At 42.8% G+C, this 27230-nt stretch overlaps 1 protein-coding gene across 2 annotated transcripts; it reads left to right on the forward strand.

Moving 5' to 3' along the window:
- Positions 1 to 27230, forward strand: LOC146796181 (uncharacterized). 2 transcript variants are annotated; one of them, XM_085628599.1, is made up of 6 exons: positions 1 to 233; positions 9620 to 9712; positions 15400 to 15525; positions 23553 to 23744; positions 24596 to 24638; positions 26723 to 27230. In XM_085628599.1, exons 1-5 carry the CDS (start codon positions 132 to 134, stop codon positions 24608 to 24610), a joined length of 528 nt encoding a protein of 175 aa, XP_085484725.1. In that variant the 5' UTR covers positions 1 to 131; the 3' UTR covers positions 24611 to 24638; positions 26723 to 27230. The 2 variants fall into 2 exon arrangements, with proteins under 2 accessions (XP_085484725.1, XP_085484723.1); XM_085628597.1 differs by lacking the exon at positions 24596 to 24638 and having other exon boundaries at positions 3 to 233.

Genomic DNA, 27230 nt, shown 5'->3' on the forward strand with positions numbered 1-27230 from the left:
GAGGCTGACGTGGACTGTCACAGATTGGGATAGTCGGCTTAGCCCATCAGCCTCTGGTGTCCACGCCTTCCCAATTTTGTCTCCGCTGGTCGGTACCGGTGCTTCTGGGGCCACCAGGGGTCTCACCGGAGATGAAGGTCTCACCGGCGAGAGGCCTCTTGCTTCTCGGTGTCCTGGCTCTGGCCGCAGCTTTTCCAATTCCGGCCGACTACCAGAGGGGCAGGAATGGAGAGGTGAGAGCGAAAGAGGCCCGGTGACAGGCGAGTCTACAGAGAGAGGGCGGTCATGCGTGGCAGCTGAGAGAGCAACGTTAGACGTGGATGAAAGGAGAGCGGTCGTAGGGAGAGGACTTGCGGGCATCGGTAACAGCGGTCACTGCTCGGGAGCGAGGCGGCATAAAGAAGAGAAGGGACGGCTTGAGGAAGGGCGACCATCTGAATGCAGGTCGTTAAGGACACTGGGGCTTATTTACAAGCCCCTTGTGCCACCGGTGCGTCACTTTTAATATGGGAAAAGTGAAGCACCAGCGGCGCAGGGGCTTGTAAATAAGACGCACTGTCTCCCGTCCTGAAATCCCCACTGACAAAATCATTAATTTCGGGTTTGTTAGCGGCAGTTAGCCTAACTACTTAAAAGGACAGTAAAGAAGACTACAACACCCAGAATACATTAGGCATACGAGGACTGGAAACAGCTTCCCTAATGTCCTGGAGGGAGATAGTCCCCCTAGGCAGGGCTTTAAGCGGGTCTGGCCCCTCTGGCTCTCAAACCAGGTAGTAATTAAAAGCGCACATTGAAACAGGTGCCTATCCGGCCCTAAATTCATCTCCTTAACGTCACGGCAAAAACACAGCCGATTTCTTAACAATTCATGTAAAAAAGGTTAAGGTAATCCATGTCAGCGATTTATTTCCTGTTTATATATCACAGGTTTTACTTAATCTTGCACTGCTTAAGAGAGTTTGCTATTTCAGGATGTTGTGTTTCTGTTTTTTTTTTGTGTGTGTAGCAGGATACTTTGGTATGGCGCATACTTTGAACTGAGTCACTTCCAGGCGCTTATAACTGTCCACGATTGAGAGCTCTGGAGTTAAGGCTGAAAGTAGTGCGAGTTTCTCAGAGTGTCTGTCACTGGGCCAGAAGGTGTTCAGAATAGAAAGTCATCCAATCCTTGGCCTCTCTGCAGAGTGCGCGGAACAATGGTCCCTTATTCCAATTGCAATTGTGATTCTGTGTAGTATTTTGTGTGTGAAGGAGATACACAGTTGTCCAATTATTGACAAGGCTAAAGTAAGAGAAAATGTAGTGCACAGGTAAGTGGTGCGTCGTGTGTTTAGGGATGGTGAAGTGAAGCTCCTGTGAGGAAGTGCATTTTGGAGCAAGTGAAAGGAGTGTGCTGAAGAGGAAAGAGATGAGGTGTAAGATATAACAAGCATTTACAATGCAATGGTCTCGGCAATATTATAGGTAGAGCTATTGGTATTGCTCATTATTATTTTTTTTTTTTGTATCCCTAAATAAATGGCATTGTCATTTCTATTGGCATTAGCTTTTTTTTTGCATATGTGATACCTATTGCATTAGCAGAGAGAGGTAGTGAGATAGAGAGAGAGAGTGAGGTATTTAAATAGAGAGTGAGGTAGTGAGAGAGAGTGAGGTAGATAGAGAGTGAGGTAGTGAGAGAGTGAGGTAGTGAGAGAGTGAGGTAGTGAGGGAGAGGGATGTTGTGAGGTAGTGATATATAAGCATAGAGTGATGTTGTGATGTAGTGAGATAGAGAGAGGTAGTGAAAGAGAGAGTGAAAATGAGTTAGTGAGATAGAAAGAGTGAGGTAGTGAGATAGAGAGTGATTGAGGTAGTGAGTGAGAGAGAGTGAAGTTGTGAGCTAGAGAGTGAGGTAGTGATGTTTTGAGAGAGAGAAGTTGAGGTAGTGAGATAGAGTGGAGTAGTGAGGTAGAGAGAGTTATGTAGTGAGAGAGTGAGGTAGTGAAACAGTGATGTAGTGAGGGAGAGGGATGTTGTGAGGTAGTGATATGTAAGCAGAGTGGTGTTGTGATGTAGTGAGATAGAGAGAGGTAGTGAAAGAGACAGTGAAAGTGAGTTAGTGAGATGTTGCAGAGTTCTGATCCCGTGATGAGGAGCACACACGCTGCTGAACTAGGCTCCGGTGGGAGTATAACTTTTGCTTGTTTTCGTGTGCAGTGTTTGTGCAAGGTAAGTTTGCACATTCACGCTGGAGCAGTTTAAAGCAGCAGGCATGAACCTTGGATACTTTGTGTTTCTGACACTTTAAGCTTCACATTTCGAGCCAGGTGGAGAGGATTGTTCAAATTTAGAAGGACACCTAAAAATTCTAAAATGTACAGACCTGCAAGAGCTGGTATCCATTTGCAAGAGAGGAGAAAAGTCGAGCAATGGCCTACGATTGGATTTTCGCTAAAAACGGAAGTATCATAAACGAAAATAATAAAAAGTAAAAGAAATGTGGTCAGCAGAGAGGAGCTGGAATGGCATACGTCAGTATGATAGCTGAGCTCTTGAATACCCTTGATTTAGGTTTTAGAGCAATATGAATCGATAATACAAGCCTGATAAATGACACAAGGATTCTGAAAGTTTAAATGTCCGCACTCCAATTAAACTGAAGGGCAATCTTGGAAAAGAAGATATCGGTGTAAGTTATTTTTAAAACTACATTGATTTACTCGCTCGAAACTGACACGCTGCCAACATAACGTGGATGGCACACTGGGTTAAGTTTGCTGCTAGAACACGAGTTTCTTTGGGTCACAAGTTCCAGCCACATCAAGGACCACCCATCCGTCTTAGTTTGGTAAATGGGAGAACAAATGCATTGGGTAATAACTCCATTATTTACAGCGCTCAAACGGTAATAAAGCAGTATGGAGCGCTATATGAAAAACAAGTTAACATTAGATATAGCTTAAGATAGGTTGCCATAAAAAAGGGAGTACCTTGTTTATATAAATAATGTTTTTTTTGTTTGGTTTGTTTATCAGACACTGCGTGTGGACTAAGGGGACGCAGTTACGTAGATATTTTATAATGCACACTAATAAGCGGTTTTATCTTGTATGTGTCATGTTTGGCATTAAATTAATGTAAATTATTTCAGAGCATTTCGCGCAAGTTTACAAAATAATCACAGTACAACGTAAATAATCACGGCAGTGGGAGTTTTAAGGCATATACCACATACAAGCAATAACAGAAACTTTAAAATACTCCTCCCTGGCACCGCTGTCTGTACTTGAATAATACTTAAAAACAAGGGGGGTTTAATTGCAGGCGAGTGTTTAACCCTTAAACTACAGCTCTAACAAATGCCGAAAATGTACGAAAATCAGAAAGGAAGCTTACAAAAAACTAGGAAAATAATGTATTTAAATGTTGTTTAAGAGATGTTGCGCCTTGGAGTGCATGTGCGCTATCGAACAATCCCGGAGTATGTGAAACAAATGTACACGGTACCGAGGAAACGTTTAGCTTCTGGTTTTGAAGCACCCAAGTTTCTGGGTGTCTAATTACCAACCCCAGCTCCCCACTTTCTGACTCTGGGCAACACACAAGTCTGCGCACGAGCTCTGTTCTGGACTTCGAACCTGTGGGACTTGCAGGTTAGACACACTCCCCCCCCCCCCCCCGTTCGCTTTACAGCTCGACGGGTTAATGCACCAACCTCGTGGGCGCCCTCGCCGAGGGTGTGGGCTTTAACCTGTATGTGACACACAGCTCCGACAACAGTTGTATTGTCACACTGAGCTAGGTTAATGTGATTGGCCCAATACAGATGCATAGTATACTCACATTGCGACCGCAGGTTGTGCATTATCCAGTTAATCTATTTCACCAAAAATACAACCTTTAACCTGCAAGTCTCACAAAGATCCCGATAGACATATCGACGCACCAGAGTTATCCCTGTAGAAATACCAAGCCCAAGTTATCCAAATCGGATCTGACCCTGCGAGCTCCCGTTAGACCGAGAGCCCTGCAGGCTGTGCATTAACCCGCCCACACTTCTAAATTGCCGTGAAGGGGGTCGTTTACCGTGGAGGTTACACTGGCAGTAGCCGGTGCATTAACCCACCGAGTATCAACCAAGAGCTGTTGTGCCTGGCAAGGAGTGAAGGCGTTAATGGATTTCCTGCAGGGCACCGGTGAAACCGAGAGTGGCCGAGACCGGGTCTGTCAGGAGACAGCGCCGCCCCGAGACAGCCTCCCGCTCAGATGGCCGTGAATGTTTAATGCCCGGCCGTGGAGGGGGCAGGTTTACTGCAAGTTCACCTTTTAACCCTGTGGATTCCGATCCCGGTGCCGCCGGGGTCAGGTCTGCCGAACAGGAGACTTCTGAGACTCTCCTGCCCTCACGGTCCCTGACGCCCGGCCCGCGTCACGAAGATCCTCACGGCCCGAAAGTAAACACACGGCTGACTTTGACACGGCTAACTTTGCTAAAGGCGACTGGAAAAAAAAAAGAGCAAGGAGGAACAAACAGGCGAAATGCCTTAACTATACGCACAACAGCACGAAGATCCTCACGGCCAGAGGACAGCAATAAAATGGCGGATGAAAGAATCGTAACTTTTTCGGATCCGGGGGCGTGTGCCAGCTGTTCTAAAAGGGCGTGGCTAAAAAGTGGAAAGAACAACAATTGTGTGAGAGAGCACTCCGAATGGTAATTCAATTTAATCAATAGTCCTCAAAGTAAGAATAGCGGTGCATCAGCTATGTGGGAGTTTGTCCTCTCCCACTGAGCAAAAGAACAGATGATGACAGGATGCGGACCTGTTTATAACTGAGCACTGTTCACAAAGTGTCTGAGCTAACACTAACCAATTTCAAATTCATAATATGTTTAATCTTCATCATAGAAACAAAGTGTTCACTGAAACATTTCACAATATTCGGGTATAGAATAGAACAACAAATAAAGTTATTGCGGTTTGTTCCAGGGTAAATACATATTCTGTATGCATAAAACTCATTTACATACAGTATTCATGTGTAACATAAATTCAATTTGTTTGTTGTCAACATTTCAAAAATGCAACATAATTACAACACTACAAAGAAATGAATGCCCAATGCATTTCGGAACCACTGTTCCTTCGTCAGGGGCCAGTCTGAAAGATAAAAATAAACCGTTTCATTGTTTGAAATTTTTATAGGGACTCAATCTCTGGCAATCTAATTTATACCAAGCGCGCCTCAAAAAGAGTTACCTGTGGGTGTGTGCTGTTTGTTCTCTATTTAATGAGGAACCTCGTGATTCTGTGGGTGTAAAGAGCGAACCATGTAGGGTTAATTTGGCAACTAGGACATTAAATAAAGATAGTGTGCACTTGTATACGGTGTCGCAATGGATTTAAAGTCTTACCTCTAGCGAGATACTTTATGGCACTGTGTAAAGAGAACAGGAGATGTCAACGGAAAGTGACGTGGGTAATCATACAAGTTTACAGGAAGAGAAAAACTATGCGTTGTGAGCATGAAAAGGACATTAAAAGCAGGTAAAGATCTTACCTTGAGTTTAAGTATGTAATGAGCTGTAGAGAAAGAAAGCCGGGAGTTAAAAACGACGCGGGGTCAAAATATATGGGTGTTAAACCACCGCAACTATCAGTTGGAAAATCCTTACCTACACCAAGTTTACGAACAAGAGAAACCAACGGAACGCCTCACCGAATGAACGAGTTGTCAAAGGACTACAGGAGTCCGGATGCTTATGTGATGTCAAACCGGAACGCGAACCGGAAGTACTAAAACTAGGAAGCGAACCTAGGGGGCAAATACTGTCAGCAGAAGAATACAGACTTAGAAGGCACACAAAGGCGCCATCTTATGACAATAGCTCCTCCCTTATCCGCGGGTTGGATGGTGATGTCTGGATTGGTTGCAAGGGTTCGCAAAGTGATTTTTTCTTTGTGTGTCAAATTCTGGTGTTTATTAGAACGAAGAGTCAAGTTTAGTATGTCCTTTTTCACCATAATCTCAAAAGTATCCAGCATCTTATGGGACACTGGGGCTTGGAAAGTGCTTCGTGGCTTAAATTTTGTCAGTGTGTCAGAGTCTGGAGTAGCATCTGTGACTACAACGTTCGAAAAATAGTGCCGTAGGCGTAATGTCCGCATGAACTTGTAAAGAGCTACTTCAATTTCCAATTGATTTGCATGGTTGGTTGGAACAAAGGACAAGCCTCTATTCAGAACTGCTTTCTGGTGAGATGTAATGTCAACTGATGAGATGTTAATGATCAGGGAATGTTCTTCCCGCTTCGTAGCGATTTTCCTGCCCTTTCCTCGCCTGGTCTTGTCCACTACATACGCATACTTTTTCTAAAATGATTGGATTGCACAACTAGAGTTGCAGTCCCCTTCCCTGAGGGTTTAAACACTGTCTTCCACACATGGAAGGATTCTTTCTTTCTCTTAGTTTTTTCTTTGTACATGTGTAACCAAGATACCATCTCATGGATGACATTCCAGTTCCTTTGTTCCTCTTACTGCGTTCTTGTGCATTTATGCAGTTCATTTTATGGAGAACACCTCTTCTCCCTCACGAATATCTTATTTCATATTATCTTATTATCTTAGCTGTATGTATTTTTTCTGTTAGTTTTTGAGTCCGTTCCAAGATGGCGCTCCCGCGCGCCTTCCATGTTAGCTTTTACATTACGATTATATCCCTCATCGCCTGCCTTGCAAGTAGCACGAATACGAGGCATACTATACCGCAGAATCTGGTTTATTTGTAATATCTTTCCCTTCCCGCATTCCCAATCACTTATTGGAGTTTAAATACTTTCTTCACCCTTCAGTCAGTCACCTCACCCTGTTTCAAGATGGCGCCTTTGTGTGCCTTCTAAGTCTGTATTCTTCTGCTGACAGTATTTGCCCCCTAGGTTCGCTTCCTAGTTTTAGTACTTCCGGTTCGCGTTCCGGTTTGACATCACATAAGCATCCGGACTCCTGTAGTCCTTTGACAACTCGTTCATTCGGTGAGGCGTTCCGTTGGTTTCTCTTGTTCGTAAACTTGGTGTAGGTAAGGATTTTCCAACTGATAGTTGCGGTGGTTTAACACCCATATATTTTGACCCCGCGTCGTTTTTAACTCCCGGCTTTCTTTCTCTACAGCTCATTACATACTTAAACTCAAGGTAAGATCTTTACCTGCTTTTAATGTCCTTTTCATGCTCACAACGCATAGTTTTTCTCTTCCTGTAAACTTGTATGATTACCCACGTCACTTTCCGTTGACATCTCCTGTTCTCTTTACACAGTGCCATAAAGTATCTCGCTAGAGGTAAGACTTTAAATCCATTGCGACACCGTATACAAGTGCACACTATCTTTATTTAATGTCCTAGTTGCCAAATTAACCCTACATGGTTCGCTCTTTACACCCACAGAATCACGAGGTTCCTCATTAAATAGAGAACAAACAGCACACACCCACAGGTAACTCTTTTTGAGGCGCGCTTGGTATAAATTAGATTGCCAGAGATTGAGTCCCTATAAAAATTTCAAACAATGAAACGGTTTATTTTTATCTTTAAGACTGGCCCCTGACGAAGGAACAGTGGTTCCGAAATGCATTGGGCATTCATTTCTTTGTAGTGTTGTAATTATGTTGCATTTTTGAAATGTTGACAACAAACAAATTGAATTTATGTTACACATGAATACTGTATGTAAATGAGTTTTATGCATACAGAATATGTATTTACCCTGGAACAAACCGCAATAACTTTATTTGTTGTTCTATTCTATACCCGAATATTGTGAAATGTTTCAGTGAACACTTTGTTTCTATGATGAAGATTAAACATATTATGAATTTGAAATTGGTTAGTGTTAGCTCAGACACTTTGTGAACAGTGCTCAGTTATAAAAAGTGGAAAGAACAGCAAGGAACACGCCCCCGAATCTGAAAAAGACGGAGCCTATTTGGAGGGACGGCTCTCTCCTCCAATAGCTGGCCTCCATTTAGGAAGCCAGCCAATGGAGGAGAAGCTAAAAGAGAGGCGGGCTAAATAGCCACTCTAGAAAACATTAAATCTTCCGACTTCCGGTTCTGCCTTCGGCAGACCGGTAGTCCTCGACCTAAAAATGGAGGAGATGTGGAGAGAAAACAGAGTGAACATAATGGGAGTGACTGAGATTCGCTGAGGACCACAACCCATTCCACAGGCCTCAGTAAAGTTTAATTCAGTCTCCTAATTTCAGAATTATAACATTTTCTCTAATGTTTTACAGCAAAATCATTGTTGTTACTCATTTGTCTTAAACAGCTAACAACTATTGACAAAGCCAATAGTCCTGCATGGTTTTAGGTGTATGCCACCTGTTGCGTTATATATCTGAATGCAATAACAGAAAGCTCAGAGTGACACTAAAATAACAGTTGGGTTGTACACTTTAGTGTAGTTTACGTGTTTAAGCCATACCCTTAATTACATAGACCACGCACCCTTTACAGACCCCACTTTTTTCAGCTCACTTAAAGCCCTGACCCTGGGCTTAGGGTTGCGTTGTCTATTAACTCTGGACTGGGCCAGAGATGAGAGAATATTGCCAGATGTTTGGCTTGGCAGCTTACAAGTGCTTAAAACGCTCTGTGGTGACCCAACTGTCTGGAACACAGCCTCTGTGCTTGTGACTGTCCTGTCAGCCTCTGGGCCCCATGATGTCATAGCTGGGGATGAAGACAATTGAAACCAGTGACTGTGACAACTGAATCAATTGTTTGTGCTGACGTCATGCAACCAGGTACACAGCATTCCAATCAAGATGTTACTTCTACAAACCACTGCAATCAAGAACTTTGGTCCAATCACTTCAGCTGATGTGAACTAGAAATACTACATCTCCCAGAGTGGATTTATTAAATAAAAACACAGGGCTGGAACACAGTGTCCTTGGCCATGTGGAGTGATCTGATAACCTTTTTCTGAATCCACATCTCAGTGGGTTAATGCACTTTCTGTAGATATTTCTTTGTAACTACCAGATCACGAGTTAATATCCTCACGGGGTCAACTCGATTTTTCATCCTTTTGATGTTTATCAGATGAGCACTGCTTTGAAAACATTCTAATATATATTACTGAGCAACAAGGTATAATTTCGTTTCTGGCCTAGGCAATATAAATGGGTAATTTCATAAGCATGGGAACTTACAATAAAACCAGCTTCCAAGCTTTGCACAGTCATTGCAAAAGGTCTTTGGTCAGACAGGGTCCCCTTAAACTGGGAATTTGAGACTCATTTCCAGTGTTCTAAACTGAGTATGTTTAATAGAATGAAAGGTTTACTTAAACTTAAGTCGCCTCCTTGCCCTACTTTGGACACAGTTAAATTGTGTAGGAGTATTCAGCGCAGGGCAAGATATTAGGTTAGTCACTGAAGATATATTCACATATAATAAATCTAAAATGAAAAAATGTGCTTGTTGGCTATTTTATATCTCCAGTCACTACTTGGGACACCACTGCACTAAAACTATCTACAGACTGGAGAAGAAGACCTGGCTTGAGCTGTGATCTGCAGCCATCATCGTTGGTTGAACAATATCTCCCGCCATTTTGTCCCAACAGCCCGAGCTATCCAAGAAGAAAATGACAAAGAGGCATGACGAAGACATGTACTTTGACCCTGAAGACATCGGGAGATATTCCATTTTAAGCCGGGTAAGAGGTGGAGGAAGTGTTAACGGTGTGCCTACTCAGCATCTTAGTTTTGAAACAATGTACGCAAGTGTTTGCCATGGCCACGCCTTGAAGCAAGGAGGACACGAGTTTGGTGTTCTCTTCAGTTTTTTTTGGCACAGTGAAAGCAGGTATACCACTACAATATGGAGTTTACAATAGAAGGTTCAAAAGGTCCCAGCCTGAGTCTTAATGTCTTTATTCAGATAATGAGGAGGCTTTTCTCGAGGTATTGAACCTTTGTTACCTTGTTATTTACATGTTACTCTGGTATGAGACAGACTCCTCCTCCAGATTTTTAATAGTCCTTTTAGTAACTGCAGAATGCCTGAAGGTGATTTTCAATATGAACCTTTATTTATGCACGAACAGAGGCCTATAATCAAAGCAATCCACTCTTTTTGATGGTAATCAAATTCATTAACAGTTTGTTTCTCTCAAACAGCCGAACATCCTGGAGAGGAGTATAGTACAGCTTCCCCAGAGTACACCTCTACATCACTTGAGGCTGGATTTGGGCAAGAAAAAGATTGTCCACAAGGCTATGTTACTGTTGTTTTGGTGGAGGGTTTGGTCCACCCCAGAGTTAACCTCCTACGCTTGGGCCCTAGATGTAGTTATCTCCCTAGACAAGCAGAAAAAGCTCGGCTGGCTAAAGAATATCAAACTTATTTGCATATACAGGGCTAGAGGAGTAGTGGGCAAATAGGGCTCTAGCCTCATTCCCAAGTAAAGATCAAATTAAATTGCAGTATTGGAGCTGGGTGCCCAGACAGCAGCTACTAAGTCAAACGAGGGCCCGCTAAGCTTGGATTTTACAGATTTTAAATCCGTTGTCCTCCTTGAACCATACCTGGATACTATCCAGACCCCTTCAGACAGGAAATTATACATGCAGTTTCGGTTCGGCACGCTTTCCCTTAATGCACTCACTAGCTCATGGTGCAATCCCACGGCGACATCACGGTTCTGCCCTTTGTGTACTACTACTCCGGAATCTCCAACGCATGTTTTATTTGCTTGCCCCACCTACTCTCGTCCGAGAGCACGGTGGCTTACACCTTTATGCAAGTAGCTGGGAAAGCGCAACCATGGTGATGTCTTACGCATACTCACATCTGATACCAGACAAGTGATAGTTTGTGCAGTTGCCAAGTTTCTGGGCCATATGTGGGGCATAAGAAGGAAGCTACTAAACAGTAGAGGAGACTGACTATTATCCATCTAATGTGTTTTTTAAACTAACCCAATGCATCTGCTGTATAATACCCTAGTGATGAATATATCTAGGTATGAGATGGCCTCTAGGTCGCTTAGAGCAGTGGTTCCCAAACTCTTGACTCCTGAGGACCCCCACTGAATCACTACTGGAGTCCGGGGACCCCCAAGCAATTTTTACAATTTAAATTTCAAAAAATTAAAACAATAATTCGCAAAAAATACACAAACAAGTACACACCAAACAAATACTTGCATTACTAAAGCTTTTATTATTTTATCTTGGAAAATATGCAAAAATTATTTACACGCATTGATTGCATAATGTGCCATGAAGAAACCATTTTAAAATAAACCATTTTAAAATCAATGCAATAATTTGGAGTGGACTACACTTGCAGCCACACTTTTCATGAAACCAACCCTGACAGCGGGAATAAACCATAATGTCACTGCTACTATCACACAAGCTGATCACTCGTCACACACAAGAAGAATTATAGAAAGGCTGCTGCTAAATCATAGCTGCCAAGGTTTCAGATTGCGGTGTGAGATATTGTCATAAATACAGTGTAATTATGAGTGACATTTCAGTGACTATGAGTGACACTTGCTCACAAGCCACACTTTTCATGAAACCAACCCTGACGGCGGGAATAAACCATAATGTCACTGCTACTAGCACACAAGCTGATCACTCGTCACACACGAGAAGAATTATAGAAAGGCTGCTGCTAAATCATAGCTGCCAAGGTGTCAGATTGCGGTGTGAGATATATTCATAAATACAGTGTCATTATGAGTGACATTTCAGTGACTATGAATGACGCTTGCTCACAAGCAAAATAAAGCAATGAAGATGAGGGAAACATAAATACCAGAAAATACACCAATTTGAGCAACAAGACAGGCTAAGTTAACTGCTTCAAAGCATAAGAAACAATTCATTTATCAGACCATATTAATTGCCAAGTTTTTTCTGTCGCGTTTTACTTTTCCAGCCAGAATAGCGTTTTAACCAAATGCATATTACATTTTCGTGCTAGCAGTTAGTCATTTCACTTGTAACACTAAAACACTGAGCTGCCCTGCGCCTGCAGATTTACTGTGTTTCAAATATTCAGATCATGATAATATCACTCTAACATTCTACAAAAGGAGTGCATGAATATGCCAACATTAAAGTAAACAGACTTTGAGAGCAGCAGCACAATAGCAGTCTGTACACATTGCACAGATACTGACTGAGGAGCAAGCAGACAAGTCATAAAGCGCAAATAGGTACAAGTTACCAGGCATACGGAAATGGTCACCAAGCCCAGACTGAGTGATCAGAAGCTAGAAACAGAACCCTCTCAAACAGATCTAATGAGAGAGGGCAGAATCCGCCAGCAGCTTCACCTGCAGGAACGCCTGAGAGGCCTTTTTTCCAAATCTGTCCGGAATAAAACCTTATTTGTTACTATCCTCAATCTGAGACGAAATTTAAATCAAGCAAGAAAAATGGGGCACGATAAATAGCATCTGTTTTGAGTTTTTGGAGACTAACATGCAGACTGTGGTACTTTGGTACTATAAATAGCACATTTTTCCCCTGTAAGTTTACAGCAGGTTTGACCGTCCTAAATTTTAAGAAGGGTGCAATATTTAACCCCTTCAGCGCTGGGCGAATTCCGCCGCGGTGCTGAAGGGTTCGAGCGCGGGCGGGCTCATGACGGAACGGTTCCGTCATGAGCACAGCTCAACCGTGGCTCATGACGGAACCGTTCCGTCATGAGCATGGAAGGGGTTAACATACCTGGTAATTACATACGCAGCGAATACCACCCAATCACTGCGCAAACAGGGCTTACCCAGAGGTGGGACAATTCCAACCAAATTGTAATGTATTTAGTAAGTACCGGAGGCGCAACTAGAGCCAAATTTCGTGGGGGGCAGGGGGCTAAGAAAAATTTTCAGGGGGGGGGGCTGAATCTAGTTTAAGCAAACGGCAGAGTGGAGCTGCACAGGGCCGGCTTTAGTGCTGGTGGCGCCCTGTGCGACAATGTTTGTTGAAGCCACCCCAATGACCACCTCCACCACGGATTCTCTCACTAGCACCCTTTAACAGTGACCAAGTCTCCATAACCACACAATCTCAGATGCATTGAATTAATACCAGTGTAGGCCCGGGTGTCCGAGCACTTTGCATCACACACAAATTACACAGAGACAATCAATCATACGTGTGTAAATCAGTGTATAGGAAATATTACATAAGCCAAAGGACTGAAAGTGTAGGAGTCACATGTCATCCATACTGGTAGGCAGTATAGTTTAAGAGTGCTTGGTGTGGAGAAGCACAAACTCGGAGTCGAAAAAGAAACAGCATAGTTGGGAGTTTTCTTTAATAATAAGAATCGATTTCTAGCCAAATTAACCCTTTTTGCAACATTAATCAATGTTTTAATATTGTATACTTTGCAGTGTGTATGCAGTGCAGGATGAAAGTTAATAGCTCACTATTCTATATTAGGAATTTAAGTTATAAATTGCAAGTAACAAAAGGGTGTCTCTTTTGAAATCAGTAATATTTGATCTGTTTATCATACCCACTCAGTAATCTACTTGGCACACGTTCTTTGCAGCAGGCATATTAACCCTCTGCACTAACTTCACAGAAGTCAAAACCTCAACTATACAAAATGCTGATCTCTCTCCAGGAAGATAATTAATCACAGGAGTTATCTTGACATTTATGTGAGGCCTGGTAATTGCGGCGGAAAGAAACGCTGCAGCAGGTGCTTCAAAATCATAATAAACTTTCCAACACGGACCCAGGTCGCACCGCCCTAAAGCCGGCCCTGGAGCTGCGGGGCTCTTAGAAGGGGTGAAACAACAGTAAGGCCTCATTAACGTGCAAATGGGCTTTTAAATACCTGTGAAGTGCTCGGGTGAAGTCTCATCCCGGGCTGAGGGCCGACACCCACAACGTGATTCCAATAGGTGTTGCGCGACTGGTACACCCGGCCTAAATAATCACGGCGTCCTAATTCCCCTGGCCTTGCCCAACAGCTGTAAATGTAAAATTTTTGAAAAAATTACGAAATAAACACTCACGTGCTCTAGTAGTGGTCCGAGGTGCCGGAATGCTGGTATTTAGAGAGCCGAAAGCGGAGACAGGGCATTGGGCGGCAAAATGCTCCTGGGCTGGCTGCAGACGCGAGGGAAGACGCACTGCCGTGCAAGCGTGCGTGAGCGTGCGCGGCTATAAAATAATAAGCCAATCACCCTTCAGCTTCCCCGGCCTAAGCTGAAATGGTGATTGGCCCGATTTTTTTTGGTCCCGCCGCCCCAGCGCTGTCATTCACAGTGCGTGTATGCTTAGTATTTAAAAATAGTTGACTCAAAGGCACTCCAGCCCGCGGACCCCCTGGGAATGTGTCACGGACCCCTGGGGGTCCGCGGCCCACAGTTTGGGAAACGCTGGCTTAGAGGATCTAGTCAAAAGTCTACGCCTCCTAGAGGTGCTGATGAATAGACTGAACCAGCATGAGAGTTACCCAGTGTACAAACTATAATGCAAGCTTATACCCTTGGGTCTATAGTTGAGAATATGATTGTACTAGTTACCTTTTAACATTTTTTATGTATAGAATGAATTGTATTTTATACTTTTTAGCTTGTTGTGTATCTGATGTTCTATCTCAATTTTATCAATCAGTAGCGAAGGAGCAAAATCGCACAGGGCACTCTTATGGTCCTATGTCTAAATAATGTTTGCTGCTGCTACTCATTGGACCACGTTTTTCTATGGTACCAAATTGATTTTGGGTTTTAATATGTGCTGTCACTTTCAACAATGCTTTTATGGTTTTTAACTGAAATAAAACTAAAATGATGATTTTTTATGTAGCATACATGTGTAACTGTGGGAAAATGCAGTTTTATTACGAGTGGAAGGAAAGGGAAGTATGTTGCTGCTACACACTAAAATGTAAAATAAATAAAATCATCAAACAAGCAAAAAACACATTCACAAAAAATGTAAAGCATGATTAAACAATCCAAACTATTATTTTCTAGTTTTCGGAGATGCCGCTCTGTAGACAGAGGTCCTCTAACAGGAATCAAGGAAGGGAGGAAAGAAAGACCAGGCTCCATCCTACTTCACATCTTGTAATCTTGAGCAGTTCCTGTAGTAATCTCTTATGTAATGTAGCTGTTCCCTGAAAATGGGTAGTTTACTTCTCACAATTGGCCACAGTTTTAGACACCATCCTAACCCTATACCGAACTCTTGTGTAAGCACGTATTTGTATGATAGTCTTAATTCTGTTCAAAGAAACAAACTTGATTCAGGGAGCACAAGTTCTCAACTGCTTTTTGCATGGCTTATCAACAACTGGTTTCCAAAAAAGGCAAGAACAATCCTGGACAAGACTCCCCATATCTATGCTTTATATCCCCAGGTGGTGCTGCCAGATATGGACTATGCCTCTGAAGAGAACGACACTCTCTGGGACTGTTTGGGCTGCTGCGAGATGAATGACACCCATGATCAACTGCCACAAGACTTCATGAAAGAAGGAGGGCAGGTAAGCCAGCCATCCATCATCAGGACATCCCTCCCTCTTTGTGAATGATGAGATGCAAACTATGTGATGAGATGGTCCCTTGGCACAGGTCAAGGGGCTGATAGGTCATTCTGAATCCTGGGAGTGGCAGAACTCCGGAGCGTCTCGCTCATATGGTCAGTGGGGCCCTTCTTATTTTCTGCCCCATTTTTCTTCTGTATTAATGGTGAGTAATAAGCTGTAATAAGCAGCATGAGACAGGCATTGATAGGCAGTGACTTCCGCATGATGGCTGGTGCAGAGACATGAAGGACCTTGCCAACCCTGGTCCAAGGGGCATGTCACGTCTCTGTACCTCCCCATCTGAGATGCGATGCAGCTAAAGGTAGCTCCAAGCACTTTAGGCTTAAGCTCTGTGGTGATCAAGGCTATCCAGAATCCTAATTTAAATGTGTTCATGGCTGGGGGTAAGAATATGTCTGTGAGTGAGACAGTGAATAAGAATAGTGAGCATGTGAGTGAGACTGGTATGTGAAATAGGCAGTGAGAGTAACAGCGAGTGGGCCAGTGGGTGAGACAATGTGAGCATGTGAGTAAGACAATAAGCGAAAGGAATTGATACAGTGAGCTGAAACAGTGTGTGAAGTAATGCGAGCATGTGAGTGAGTCACTGAGACTGAGTGACATGGGATGAGACACTGTGTGAGACTGTTTGAGAGAGTGAGTGAGTTTGTCAGACAGTGAGCGAGAAAGTGTGCATGCCAGTGGAAAAATGAATGAGAGACTGTGAGTGACAGTGGATAAAACAATGCGAGTGAGTGAGACACTAAATGAGATAAAGTATGTAACTGAGACAGCGTGAGCCTGTGAGTGAGACAGTGAGTTACATAGTGTGAGTGTGTGCGTGACACAGTGAGTGAGAATGCATGAGACAGTGAGAGAGTGAACTAGTGTGTGAGCACTGAGGGTGCATGAGAGGTCACTGTGTCTGCTATGAATAGTGAGATTAAGTTAGTAATATGAATAGGTAAAACCTGCATCTGATGTTTGGTTGTCTGAGATGTTGGATGTTTGCCTCAGTCATCTGAGATGCATGCCAAAAGTGTAGTTCAATATTCTTGATATCCTTGATGTTGGAGTCTGTAGGTCAAGACTCTTAGTCTATGCCTCTGCACGCTATTGCCTCCTAACAACATCGGATGAGGGGTGGACCTATTCATATTAATAATTTATTCTCAATATTCATAGCAAAGTGGGTACCTCAGTTCACATGAATGCCAATAATAACGCCTTGAAGGGTTGAGTAGGCAGAAACATTTTGACGTCCGTTAGTGGGTAGAATTATCCCCCACATCTCTTTAGGTCTCGCCTAGGCAGCACATGCGCTGTCTCTTCGAGACATGGTTTATCTACTGTACAGGCTTTCATCACGCCCATCGCTTTTCATTCATTTCTTCATGTGCCTTTCTAAATTCCTTGCTTTTCATTGGTAAAATGTTGCTATTTGTCCCGCCTTTTGGTGTGCTGTTCCCTTTCATGGACACTGCCACCATTTCATGTCCCCCTACTCTTTTGTTTACGTATGTCGTTTCGGCGCACTCTTTTTTTTTTCTTTCTTCTTTCTTCTTCTTCTCCCTCTTTTGTGTTCTGGACCCACCATGGTCGAGCTGCAACCGCCCCGTCAAGCGACTCTATGCCGCACTGTGTGCCTCTGGCTGGCTCTTTCCCGTCTCTGTCTGGCCCCCAGGGCTGCCTGAGTCGCTGCTGGACTGCGCGGCCAAATGTGTAGCGGAGAGCTGGGCTTTCGTGCGGGTGGAGGAACGCTTCAGCTGCATCCCCGAAACCCGCGCAGTGCCGCATCGTCTACTTGAGCTTCCCCCCACTCCAAGCAGCAGATATGTATGTACTCCTCCTTTATAAAAACACTCCTGTCTACAGCGCCTAACCGCTGCTGTAGATTGACCCCAAGCAGCGCTTCGACTGTCATCCCACATCCCCTTCCACTGCGTCTTTTCCAGCTGGCCATTCGTTATTTTTGGTGCTCTATTTTTTACTATTGCCTCGGATCGTCAATTAGCAATGTTGTGTTTTTTAACTTTTCCAAATACAATGCACTCAGCTGACATGTTTAGTTTACAAACACACAGTTTCTCTCTATTCCCTCGGCCTCTGTGTTAGGAATGATGTGTGTTTTTTGGCTTTTCTAACAAAAGGCTCTTAGCATTTATAGTTTACACACATAGATGGAATCTTTCGTTTACAAACAAACAGTTTCCCTCGATTGCCTTGGCTCGTTTTATGTTTCCTGCTTGTCTCTTCCTCTTACCTCGTCACATTTGCTGTGCAGTCAAAGATCAAATGGCAGACGATTTACAAGGGGGGCGCTTGCTGCTTGTTTTCTTCTTTCTTCCCTTGTTAATAAAGTTGCAAATGTGAGACTGCTCCATATATTGTTAACTGTTTTAATCACAGTTCTTTCCAATTAATTAAATCCTTGTTTAAAGCGCTATTTGCTCTGCATTGTAAATGTTTTGTATTTAAACACGCAACAAGCGTCTCAAGTCTGGCAATTCATATATTCGATTGTTTTTGGAAGGAAATGCGTTTTGCTGTCAATAGAAATGAAGCAAAAGCCTAAAACACTTTAAATAAGTACTTCTCAATACAGTGCTTTAAATGTGCCTAGTGTTGTCAAAGCTTCCACGTCAAAAAACAGTAGATCTTGTACCACCCAGGATAATGTGCTGCATGGCTAAATACTTCTAAGGTCTCAAAGGCGAGACATAATGGCTATACCAATGCTTGTTTACTACTGCCCCTGGGAGTTTAAATACAATTCTGTTCCACCCAGTAGGTTGTTTTAATACACATGCTTTAATCCCCTCGGCAGATTACCCTCTCACTTAGAGAACATATCAATCACTAATCCACAAAGCTACACATAAGAGTGAATGGGTAAAAGCTTGCACCTAATTTCATAGGAAAGGCGCCAAGATGAGTACGATGATGAAGTATGCCACCCACAGTACTGCCTTCCTTAATCCGACTGACCCTTTTGTGTTAGGTGAAGACGTATTCTGACCTTACAGTGATAGTCTGCCACAGCTTACACCAGTGCTTAATTTGTAAAAAGTACCACGGCCCGCAACAGGAGGCCGCTGCAGCTTGCACCACCCATTGCCCCTTCCAGTGCTGCCAATGACAGTACCAACACAATTACTAATCATCACATTCCTACCAGTGTGACAACTCCGACTATTCCAGGCCACCCAATGCTATAGCAATGGCTTCGGCGGCCGGTATCATCAATATTTAATGTAAGATAAATTAGTAAACAACTGTTGTACTCGTCTCAAAATGAGACAACAAGTGCCACCATGTGGCCAACTATCATGAGTGCCAGTTTTGACAAATAAGTGCCGGTGCTAAGCACCAGAAACTACTGACTCATATTAAGCACGGATTTACATGGCAGACTTTTATCGCGGTGATGCCTTTATAAATCGTAGTGGATCCCCACCCTACATTTGCCAGGCAGCCCTTCCCCATTTATGACAGAAATTTCACCCAAGTGATCTTCCTACTTGTAGAGTTTGTAGTAGGTCCTCCATGGCGGATACTGTCTTCCACTGTCTTTTAAATGAGGTAGGAGTAATCAACGGTGAGCGGATAGGACATGCGATGATTTTGTTAATGGACCTCATTAGTGTGTATTGCAAAATCAGCTAATAGGTGTTGTGGTCTCACTAATTGCAAGACTTCGTCAGGTTGGAAGTATATATTAAATTGAATTGTAGCATTTTTATAGTTCTGCTTGTTAACGCCTTTGATTTTGTTTACTGTGGAAATTAATACACCAGTGGCATCATGTAATTTAAGTTTTAAAGTCAGCTGTGTAGATTAAAATGCATGGTAAGATTAGGGACTGTAGCTAAAGTGTACAATTGCAAACATTTGTGTAAATAGGGTAGGAAAGAGTGTCTTGCCCATACTTTGTTGCATCTATTTTCTCTTTAAAATGAGAAGAAAAACTGTTTAACACCATTGTCAGCTAAATGAAACAATCAAAGATGCAACAACATATTGCAACCACCACAGGGAGCAAATATTCAACCATTGTTATACAGTTATGGTTATATTCCATGCCATCTCAAAGACCCTCCTCCTACAATATTCCTAAAACCCTGTATAAAAAATGTACCTTGAATTAAATCTATTGATTTTTCTTACTCCTTCCTTTGCATGGAGTGACACTCTCTTTACCCTTCATCCTTTCCTTGTCTTACAGTCTCTGAGTATTCATGCTCTTGTATGCTTCTCTCTGCTGTATTTCTGCAAACTGGCCATACCTCACTTCATAAAGCACAAACTTGTGCTCTTTGAAACCGCTCCTCTGCAATCTAACAATAACTTACCTCCTCTATCGTATCTACTCATCCATTTGCATGAACTCACACCAATGATCACACTTACCTCCTATTAACCTAATCTATCATAAAGAAAGTAATTGGCGGAAATGCATAGAACAGATTTCTGACAGCAGAAGGCTAATCCCATTAACCAACCATAACCAATAAGGACTGGCTTGACCACTAACTTTGAGTTCTGGAGTAGCATACAACCCGCCATAAAGTGTTGATGTGCCATTTCAGGGGTAGTAAGTGCAATATAAATTCAATTACAATATACTACCATTAGGCCCGCGGAATTGGTTTCCTGGCTTTGTTTGAGCTCTCTGAAGTAGTGGCACCAGTTTGTTGCTTGGCTATACATAACTCAGCAGAATCACAGCAGTACAACAGGGCAGGCATAAACATAGCATTATATTGTCAAGTTTCGTTGCAGGAAAACGCCTGCTTCCCCCTAACATCGTGACCATCCGTATAACTATACACTTCACACGATGGGGCGCTGGCTATGTTTCACAGTAGCTTACCATCCTCCATCTCCCAGCATCAAGCAACGGAATCATACTCTGGCTGCCCATTGTTTTCTATTTCGTGTAAGCCCCCATATTGTTCCTAACCAGGGGCAACATCAGAAGGCCTTTTTTTGGGACTGTCCATCCCAGCATTTGGTGGCCTCCGCCGCCTCCCCCTATTCCTTGTGTCCGTTTTCTGTCTGCTAGCGCAAAATGTTATCTTGGATCACCAGTTCCTGTAACAACTCACCCCAGGCAATGTTCCTCCTCCTCCACGGGTGGAGAATTCCGCCTCCAGTCTATTGTCCGGGTGAACCTCTCTCATGCTTTGTTCATCGGCTAGTGCTCATCTTGCCTCCTCTTGAGTCCAGGACTTGAAGCCTCCAGGGAAATGCCCACCACTGCCCTTAGCCGCTGGGTTACATCTCCCCAATAGGATGCTATGGTAACGCAGCTCCAAATTACATGTAGGAATCTGCACTGCCCACCCCACATCTGGGACAGCTATCAGACCTCCCTAGATGCCTAAGCACACTGGCAATATATTGCGCAGTAGAGCATGTACAAGTGAGCCAGATTAAATCGTGTATTACTACTCCCACCATGGACCATCTCACAGGCTTTCTGCCATTCCCCGTCTGACAGTGGTCTGTAAGATTCTTCTCCCATCCTGCTCTAGCACGCATTACCACTTTTGATTTGTCCTCTTTCCGGTCTTCGTATTGGTGAGAGACCAGGTGCCTGGATGAGCCCCCTTCAAGCAATGCCCCCAGCATATGTGTCTCCCCTGGGGTGTCGAGGAACCCATCCAGATTTCTCTGTAAATTCTAGTCAATGCTATAGCAGTCACATGTAACGACCCTGCCCTCTCCCGCTGCCATAGGGGACTTCATTGGTGTGCAACGCAAGGAAAACCTGTATATGAGTCAAGAGGGTGTCTAGCTAAGTATGACTGTGTGTGGGGCAAGTGGTTGGGCTTCATGGGCTAATGGTAATATGTGATGGAAACTGCTGTCTCTGCGGCTCTGGTCACATTTCTGTCAAACTGTAATGCGTTTGCGGTTCTAAATGACCCTCGAATAATTGCGAACTGTACTGTATGCCAAGGTGCCATGAACTAGCGTGTCATTGTTTTAAAACCAAAAAAAGCTGATTATTAAAGTATATATATATCTTCTAGGCAATGCAGTGAGTGGCAAAAAGTGGTCCAGGCCTTCCCTGAAATTGTCCCATGCCTCCTGAAACATAATGCACTTGTCGCTGGGGTATAGATCACCCAGTGTATTGCACCTACCCTTCTTCCACGCCTCCAAGGCCACAGCACGGCTGATTCACAGGATAAGTTGTAGCCATCATAGTGGCAGCTGTTGGAGAACGGGGGGGTCTATGCAACACCTTGTTATGTTCAGTTGCCATGCATGTGCCACTTGGCGCACCATATACTGACAGTGTTTATCCTATCACCTGCCTGCCATTAATTACCTCGGCAGGTCTTGTGAACCTAAGGAGCAAGTAGCCACTTTTCCCAATCATGTTCTTCCATACAACATTCCGCAGCATGCTGCCATTGGGTTTGCTAGATAGTGCAGCTCTAGATCAGGGAGATCTAACTCCCTTCAATGTGGCAGATTTTAGGATGTTTAATTCAACACATCTTCTCTTCCCTACCTAGATAAGTGAAAATAACAGACTATTGTGTTGTTTGGATGTGCTCCTAGCTAGTTGCTGTTTTGTAGAGTGCAATGGTATGGGGGGAAATTACTGCTATTTTCAGTATCACCACCTTACCAGTGACCGACAGCAGCAGATTATTCCAAAAGGTGATTGAGGCTTGTAGGCTTGACAGCGCCCTGCCCATGGTGTAGTCATATTGTTGTTCGGCTGTGTGGGCTACCTGTATCACCAGATATATGAACCTGCTGAGTTCCCATCTAGTCCCACTCTGGTAATTTGTCCTCTGGCCTCCCCATCAGGCCCACCAAAGGGAACACCAAGGATTTCCCCAGTTTGATATTAATCCCAGAGACCGTTCCAAATCCGAGCAGTTCCTCTAATAATCTGGGCACAGATATTTCCGGCTGTTGTAGATTCAGTAAGGCATCAACGGCATATAAGTGCAGCAAGCTTCCCACCCGAAGACCACACTGCTGTAGAACCTTTCGCAGATGCACCTCAAATGGTTCCATTGGCAAAGTGAACAATGATGGTGACAGAGGACAATTTTGCCGAGTTCCTCTCCCAATGTTCCACTTTTGTGAGACATGACCCCTGCATGGACACGAGCTGTGGGTTTCGTATTTTGTGCCAAATCCCATTCTGGAGAGCACTGCCAAAATATAGTCCCAGACAAATATATCAAATGCTTTTTCGATTTCTAGGGCCGCCAGTATGGCCGACATTTCCATGCCCTGCACAGAGTGCATGACATGAGTAAGCCTACCTTTATTCATTAATGAGCTCCTAGTCGGGATAAAGCCACACTGGTCGGCATGCAGCAACTGGCCAATCACGGTCTGTGATCTGTTGTCCAAACAATTTAGCCAACACTTCGACATCCAAGGTCAACATGAGCTGTGGGTGTTATGAACCTAGCTTCCCCGGGTTTCGGTTTGGCTTAAGTAGCATCACCCCACTCACCATCCGCATGGATCTAGGAAGTTCCTGGAGTTTCACGGCCTCCTTGAGGACTTCTAACAGTATCTCTGAGAAGAGATCAGCGTGACACATGTACAAAGTATGTCCTTTGATGCACAGTAGGACCAATCTAACCACCTTACTGACACAAAGACCTCAAAACATACATAGCAATTACAGGAGAACATATACGGCTGAGCGTGGCCCAAAATCGAATGCTCCATTCCCATTAACTACAAGTGGCTTAATCAAGTGAGATGACAAGAATAGCCTTGCAGATGAGATGGGTAAGGCAAGGACTCCTGCCTGCCACAAGGAGTATAGAGGGACTAAACAAAAAGCGCTAATCTGAAACTAAGTGAAAAAAACGTGTTGCTTGCAGGTGGCTAATTCAGCTCTTCTAGATGTAGTAAAATTACAGTTAACCAAATATGAAGATGCTGACCCTATTGTATAATATGTATCCTTCCATATAATATGTATCCTTCCACAGGGTGGAGTGACAGCTTACAACATGAATGTGTTACCAGGGCTGAAAATAAACATTACTGATTCCTTGGGAAGAGACTATAATGCCACCATTGGCCGCTGTGTGGGCTGTTGTAATAATGGGACCATGAATGCGACAAAGGAAACTGATGAAATGAGAAAAGAAAGAGGGACTGGAGATCCACATATTCAAACAGTAAGCATGACCTAAATCAGCATTTGCTATTGTGCACAATGCCTCGCTGTACAGATGCCTGTTTGGGTATTTTTTCTTTTGTTTGCAGTTATGGGATATATCTAATGAATATCTCAATATTTTAAAGCTAAATAATAAACTTAATGTTGCAACACAAAACCTTTAACAAAATGAGGTACAAATTAGATATATAGACTAGTCAGTGATAGTGGGAATTGTTTTAAAATATTATTTGAAGTTATTTATAAATGAACTTAATATATTAAAATTAATTATTTAATACACATTTCATTTGATGACTTAACGTGCCTTAATCTTTTATTTTATTGGTTGTAGGGTAATAACTATTTTAAATTGATTTACATTTATATTATACATAAAAAATGTTTTTACTAGTAATAAACGTTAATATTATTCCCTATACTTTCCTATAGGAAGATCTTTGCCACAGTTGTCATGATCCCCACCTATGTGTACAAAGTTACTAGCAGTAACTTAACACTAGTAAATCCTGTTGTAGGAGGCTCAACCCCTTGTTTGAAATGGTGGAGACATGTAAGTCTATGCCTTGGATTACATTTATCCTCAGGAATGGTGTACAGCAAAAATGTGTAGCGTTGCACCTAGGTGTAGTAGTAAATATACATGTGATTAAATATGTACATGTATATTTACTTTTGTAAATAAGGCCATGAGTGTGCTACATGTGTATGAAAACCACTGTTTGCTTAGAGATTATGTGTGGCATTCATATCAGTCATTACTAGTGCAAATTGGTATTCAGCATAAAATAGAAGGTATGTGCAGTAGCAAAGTAATGTACAACCTCAGTGACATTTATCTTTTCACAGTGGTGGCATGGCTGACACCTGCTCCTTGTGGAGTTTGTGAAAGGTGAGCAGTAGAATTAAATTGATGCAATAGAAATTTTGCTGGGACATTTTGAGTTGATACATGTATGGTGGTGTTGGCTGATACTATTGTTCATCAGTACCTTAGTAATGGCCGCAGTCCCTGCTTGCAAGTCTACTTCTGCAAAAGGAGAAAAGGATAGTTAATGGTGAGAAAGCAAATCTGCGTGGGCCAAGGGTGCCTACACCTGCCATCCAAATCTGGCAACAGATGTAAAACATGGGTCTGCCCAGAAACCAAGTACTGGTATACCCCCCTGATGCAATTCCCCTCAGATTGTGATTTTGTGCCAAAGAAAAGTGGGCACAGCTGCTGGAATTTCATAATCTGTTTGCTGTGCCTGACAGTGTTGCCTACTTATCAGTCTTTATGTATGTGAATTAATGGAAATCGAAAACAGAGAAACCACAATGGAGGAAACCAAACCACGAAAACCCGATTTTAAGGAAAGGGAAATAAATTGAACATTAAAAGGAAATATTTTAAAGAAAAGATAATTTTAATGAAAAATCCCAAAGTACATTAAACTTGGGTGGAGTTTAGGAGTAGTGAGGGAATGTTGGGTTCAGGGATGGGTAATGTTTAGGGGTGATGATGTGCTCTTAGGGGTCATGGATTGGGGTGTTCAGGTGTGGAAAGGTGCTTTTAGGGTTCAAGAGTGGGTGGAGTTTAAGGGTGGTGAAGGGTTTTTAGTGTTCGGGAATGGATGGTGTTCAAGGTAGAGCGGGGTTTTCAGGGTTCAGGTACTGTTGGAGTTTAAATGCAGAAAAGGGTTTTTAGCGTTCAGGAATGGATGGAGTTTAGGGGAGTTGAGGGTTTTTTAGGGTTAAGGAATGGGTGAAGTTTACAGGTGGTGCTGGCTTTTAAGGGTTCAAGGAAGGGGGGGATTTAGGTGTAGAAAGGGTTTTTGGGGTTCAGGAATGGGTGGCGTTTATGGGTAAAGAGTGGTTTTAGGGTTCAGGGATGGGTGGAGTTTAGGGGTAGAAAGATGTTTTATGGTTCAGGGATGGGCAGAGCTTAGGGGACAGTATGGGTGTAGTTTAGGCTTTAGGTTCAGGGTTGGGTTAAGTGTAGGGGTCAGGGATAGGTGTAGTTTAGGCATGGTGAGGGGTTTTTAGGGGCTAGGGATAGATGGTGGTTTAGGGGTCATGAGGGGATCAGAAATGGATGGGGTTTAGGGGTGGTGAGAAGTCAGTGAATTAAAAGCATCAGAAGTAAATGTTTGTCAATGTAAAAGATATAAATCTGAAATAATGTCCCCCGAAGAAAAGCACTGAAATAAATACCTACGATAAAAAAAAGTTTCTGAAACTTAGACTGGCAACTATTGATTTTACACCTTTAAAAAAAGCAAGCAAAAGCCAATTCAGAAAAAAAGACATTCTATGAATTGGTTGTTATGACATGACACATGCCATTCATCCTGCACACTTCCACTAAACAGTTTAGGTGAAATGGTTTCTAAGTAATGGTATTGAATTAAATCTTTCTCTATGAAATCACATACAACCAGCTGTCATGTTAGATCACAATGATCTCCTATGAGAACTGGAGACTTCAACAAATGTACGGCTGTATTCTGAGAACAAAACTTTCATATATAGTCATTGCCATCCACTGCCAAATTGTGAATTGTGCTTCCCAAGAAGAAAGAATGGAAATCCATCAAGTGAAATAAATCATCTAATCCAGGAATGTGCAGATGACCCTATCATATATTCATGTACAAAGTTTGAAGTAGTAATATTTCAGCTACTTTTGCCTTTCTTTACGATGGAAGTTGGTTGTTGTGTTTTGTTTCAAAATTCTCAGTACCGGTGCAATGGGGAATAACATACCTGATTGACAGTTTTCGTATCACTGTTGCTCATAATTACACAAATATGAGCTTGTAAACATGCCGGAAAAGAGGGGATAATACAGTTATTAAATTAACTTGTCTACAGCATTGTTCCCCTTAAACCAAATCAATAGGGCTTGGTTGTCTTTCCAGTCGTTCTATTAGGCAATGAAAATTGATATTTTGCAGATCTGGTATTTTTACAACGCTTTCTTTAAACCCCTAGGTTACTGTGCGTACTCCTTGAGCAGTTGTCTGTTACTCCCATCCTGCAGTCTTGAGACAGAGAAGACATAAATATATCATGGTGCATGAGTAGGCCCGCAGCCCTATGGCGAGGACATCTGGACTCCTGAAAAGGAGATGGAGACCCGTATTTGACGTGTGAGGAGGAGACCCTATGGATGCAAAAAACATCTCCAGAACAATTGCAGTCTGCTCTATGTAACATATTACTGAACATGAGAGATGTGTCTCTTACCAGGACCGTGTATGCTTCTGACAGCACAGAAGATGCAACTGCAAGAGAACAGGAAATACATGCTGGGCAAGGCCCGAAGGAGCATGCGATTGCAACACTTATTATTTGACTCTTGTATTATTAGGCAAAACAAGTTTGTCGTTTTAAGTTAATATACTTGTATATTATAAAATGAAAGTCATACAATTTGGCCGATTGTTTTGCACATAATATTCTACTTTACATGCTGAATAAAATATCTTACTGAAAAAAA

The sequence above is a fragment of the Triturus cristatus genome, chromosome 10 (genome assembly GCF_964204655.1).
Source record: "Triturus cristatus chromosome 10, aTriCri1.1, whole genome shotgun sequence".
Classification (NCBI taxonomy): Eukaryota; Metazoa; Chordata; class Amphibia; order Caudata; family Salamandridae; genus Triturus; species Triturus cristatus.

Bases quoted from the DNA above. Each gene is read 5' to 3' on its own strand.
- LOC146796181 (XM_085628597.1), top strand. From the start codon at position 132: ATGAAGGTCTCACCGGCGAGAGGCCTCTTGCTTCTCGGTGTCCTGGCT. The intron at 234-9,619 runs GTGAGAGCGAAA...TTGTCCCAACAG, and splicing joins AGAGGGGCAGGAATGGAGAG to CCCGAGCTATCCAAGAAGAA. The intron at 15,526-23,552 runs GTAAGCCAGCCA...ATCCTTCCACAG, and splicing joins TCATGAAAGAAGGAGGGCAG to GGTGGAGTGACAGCTTACAA.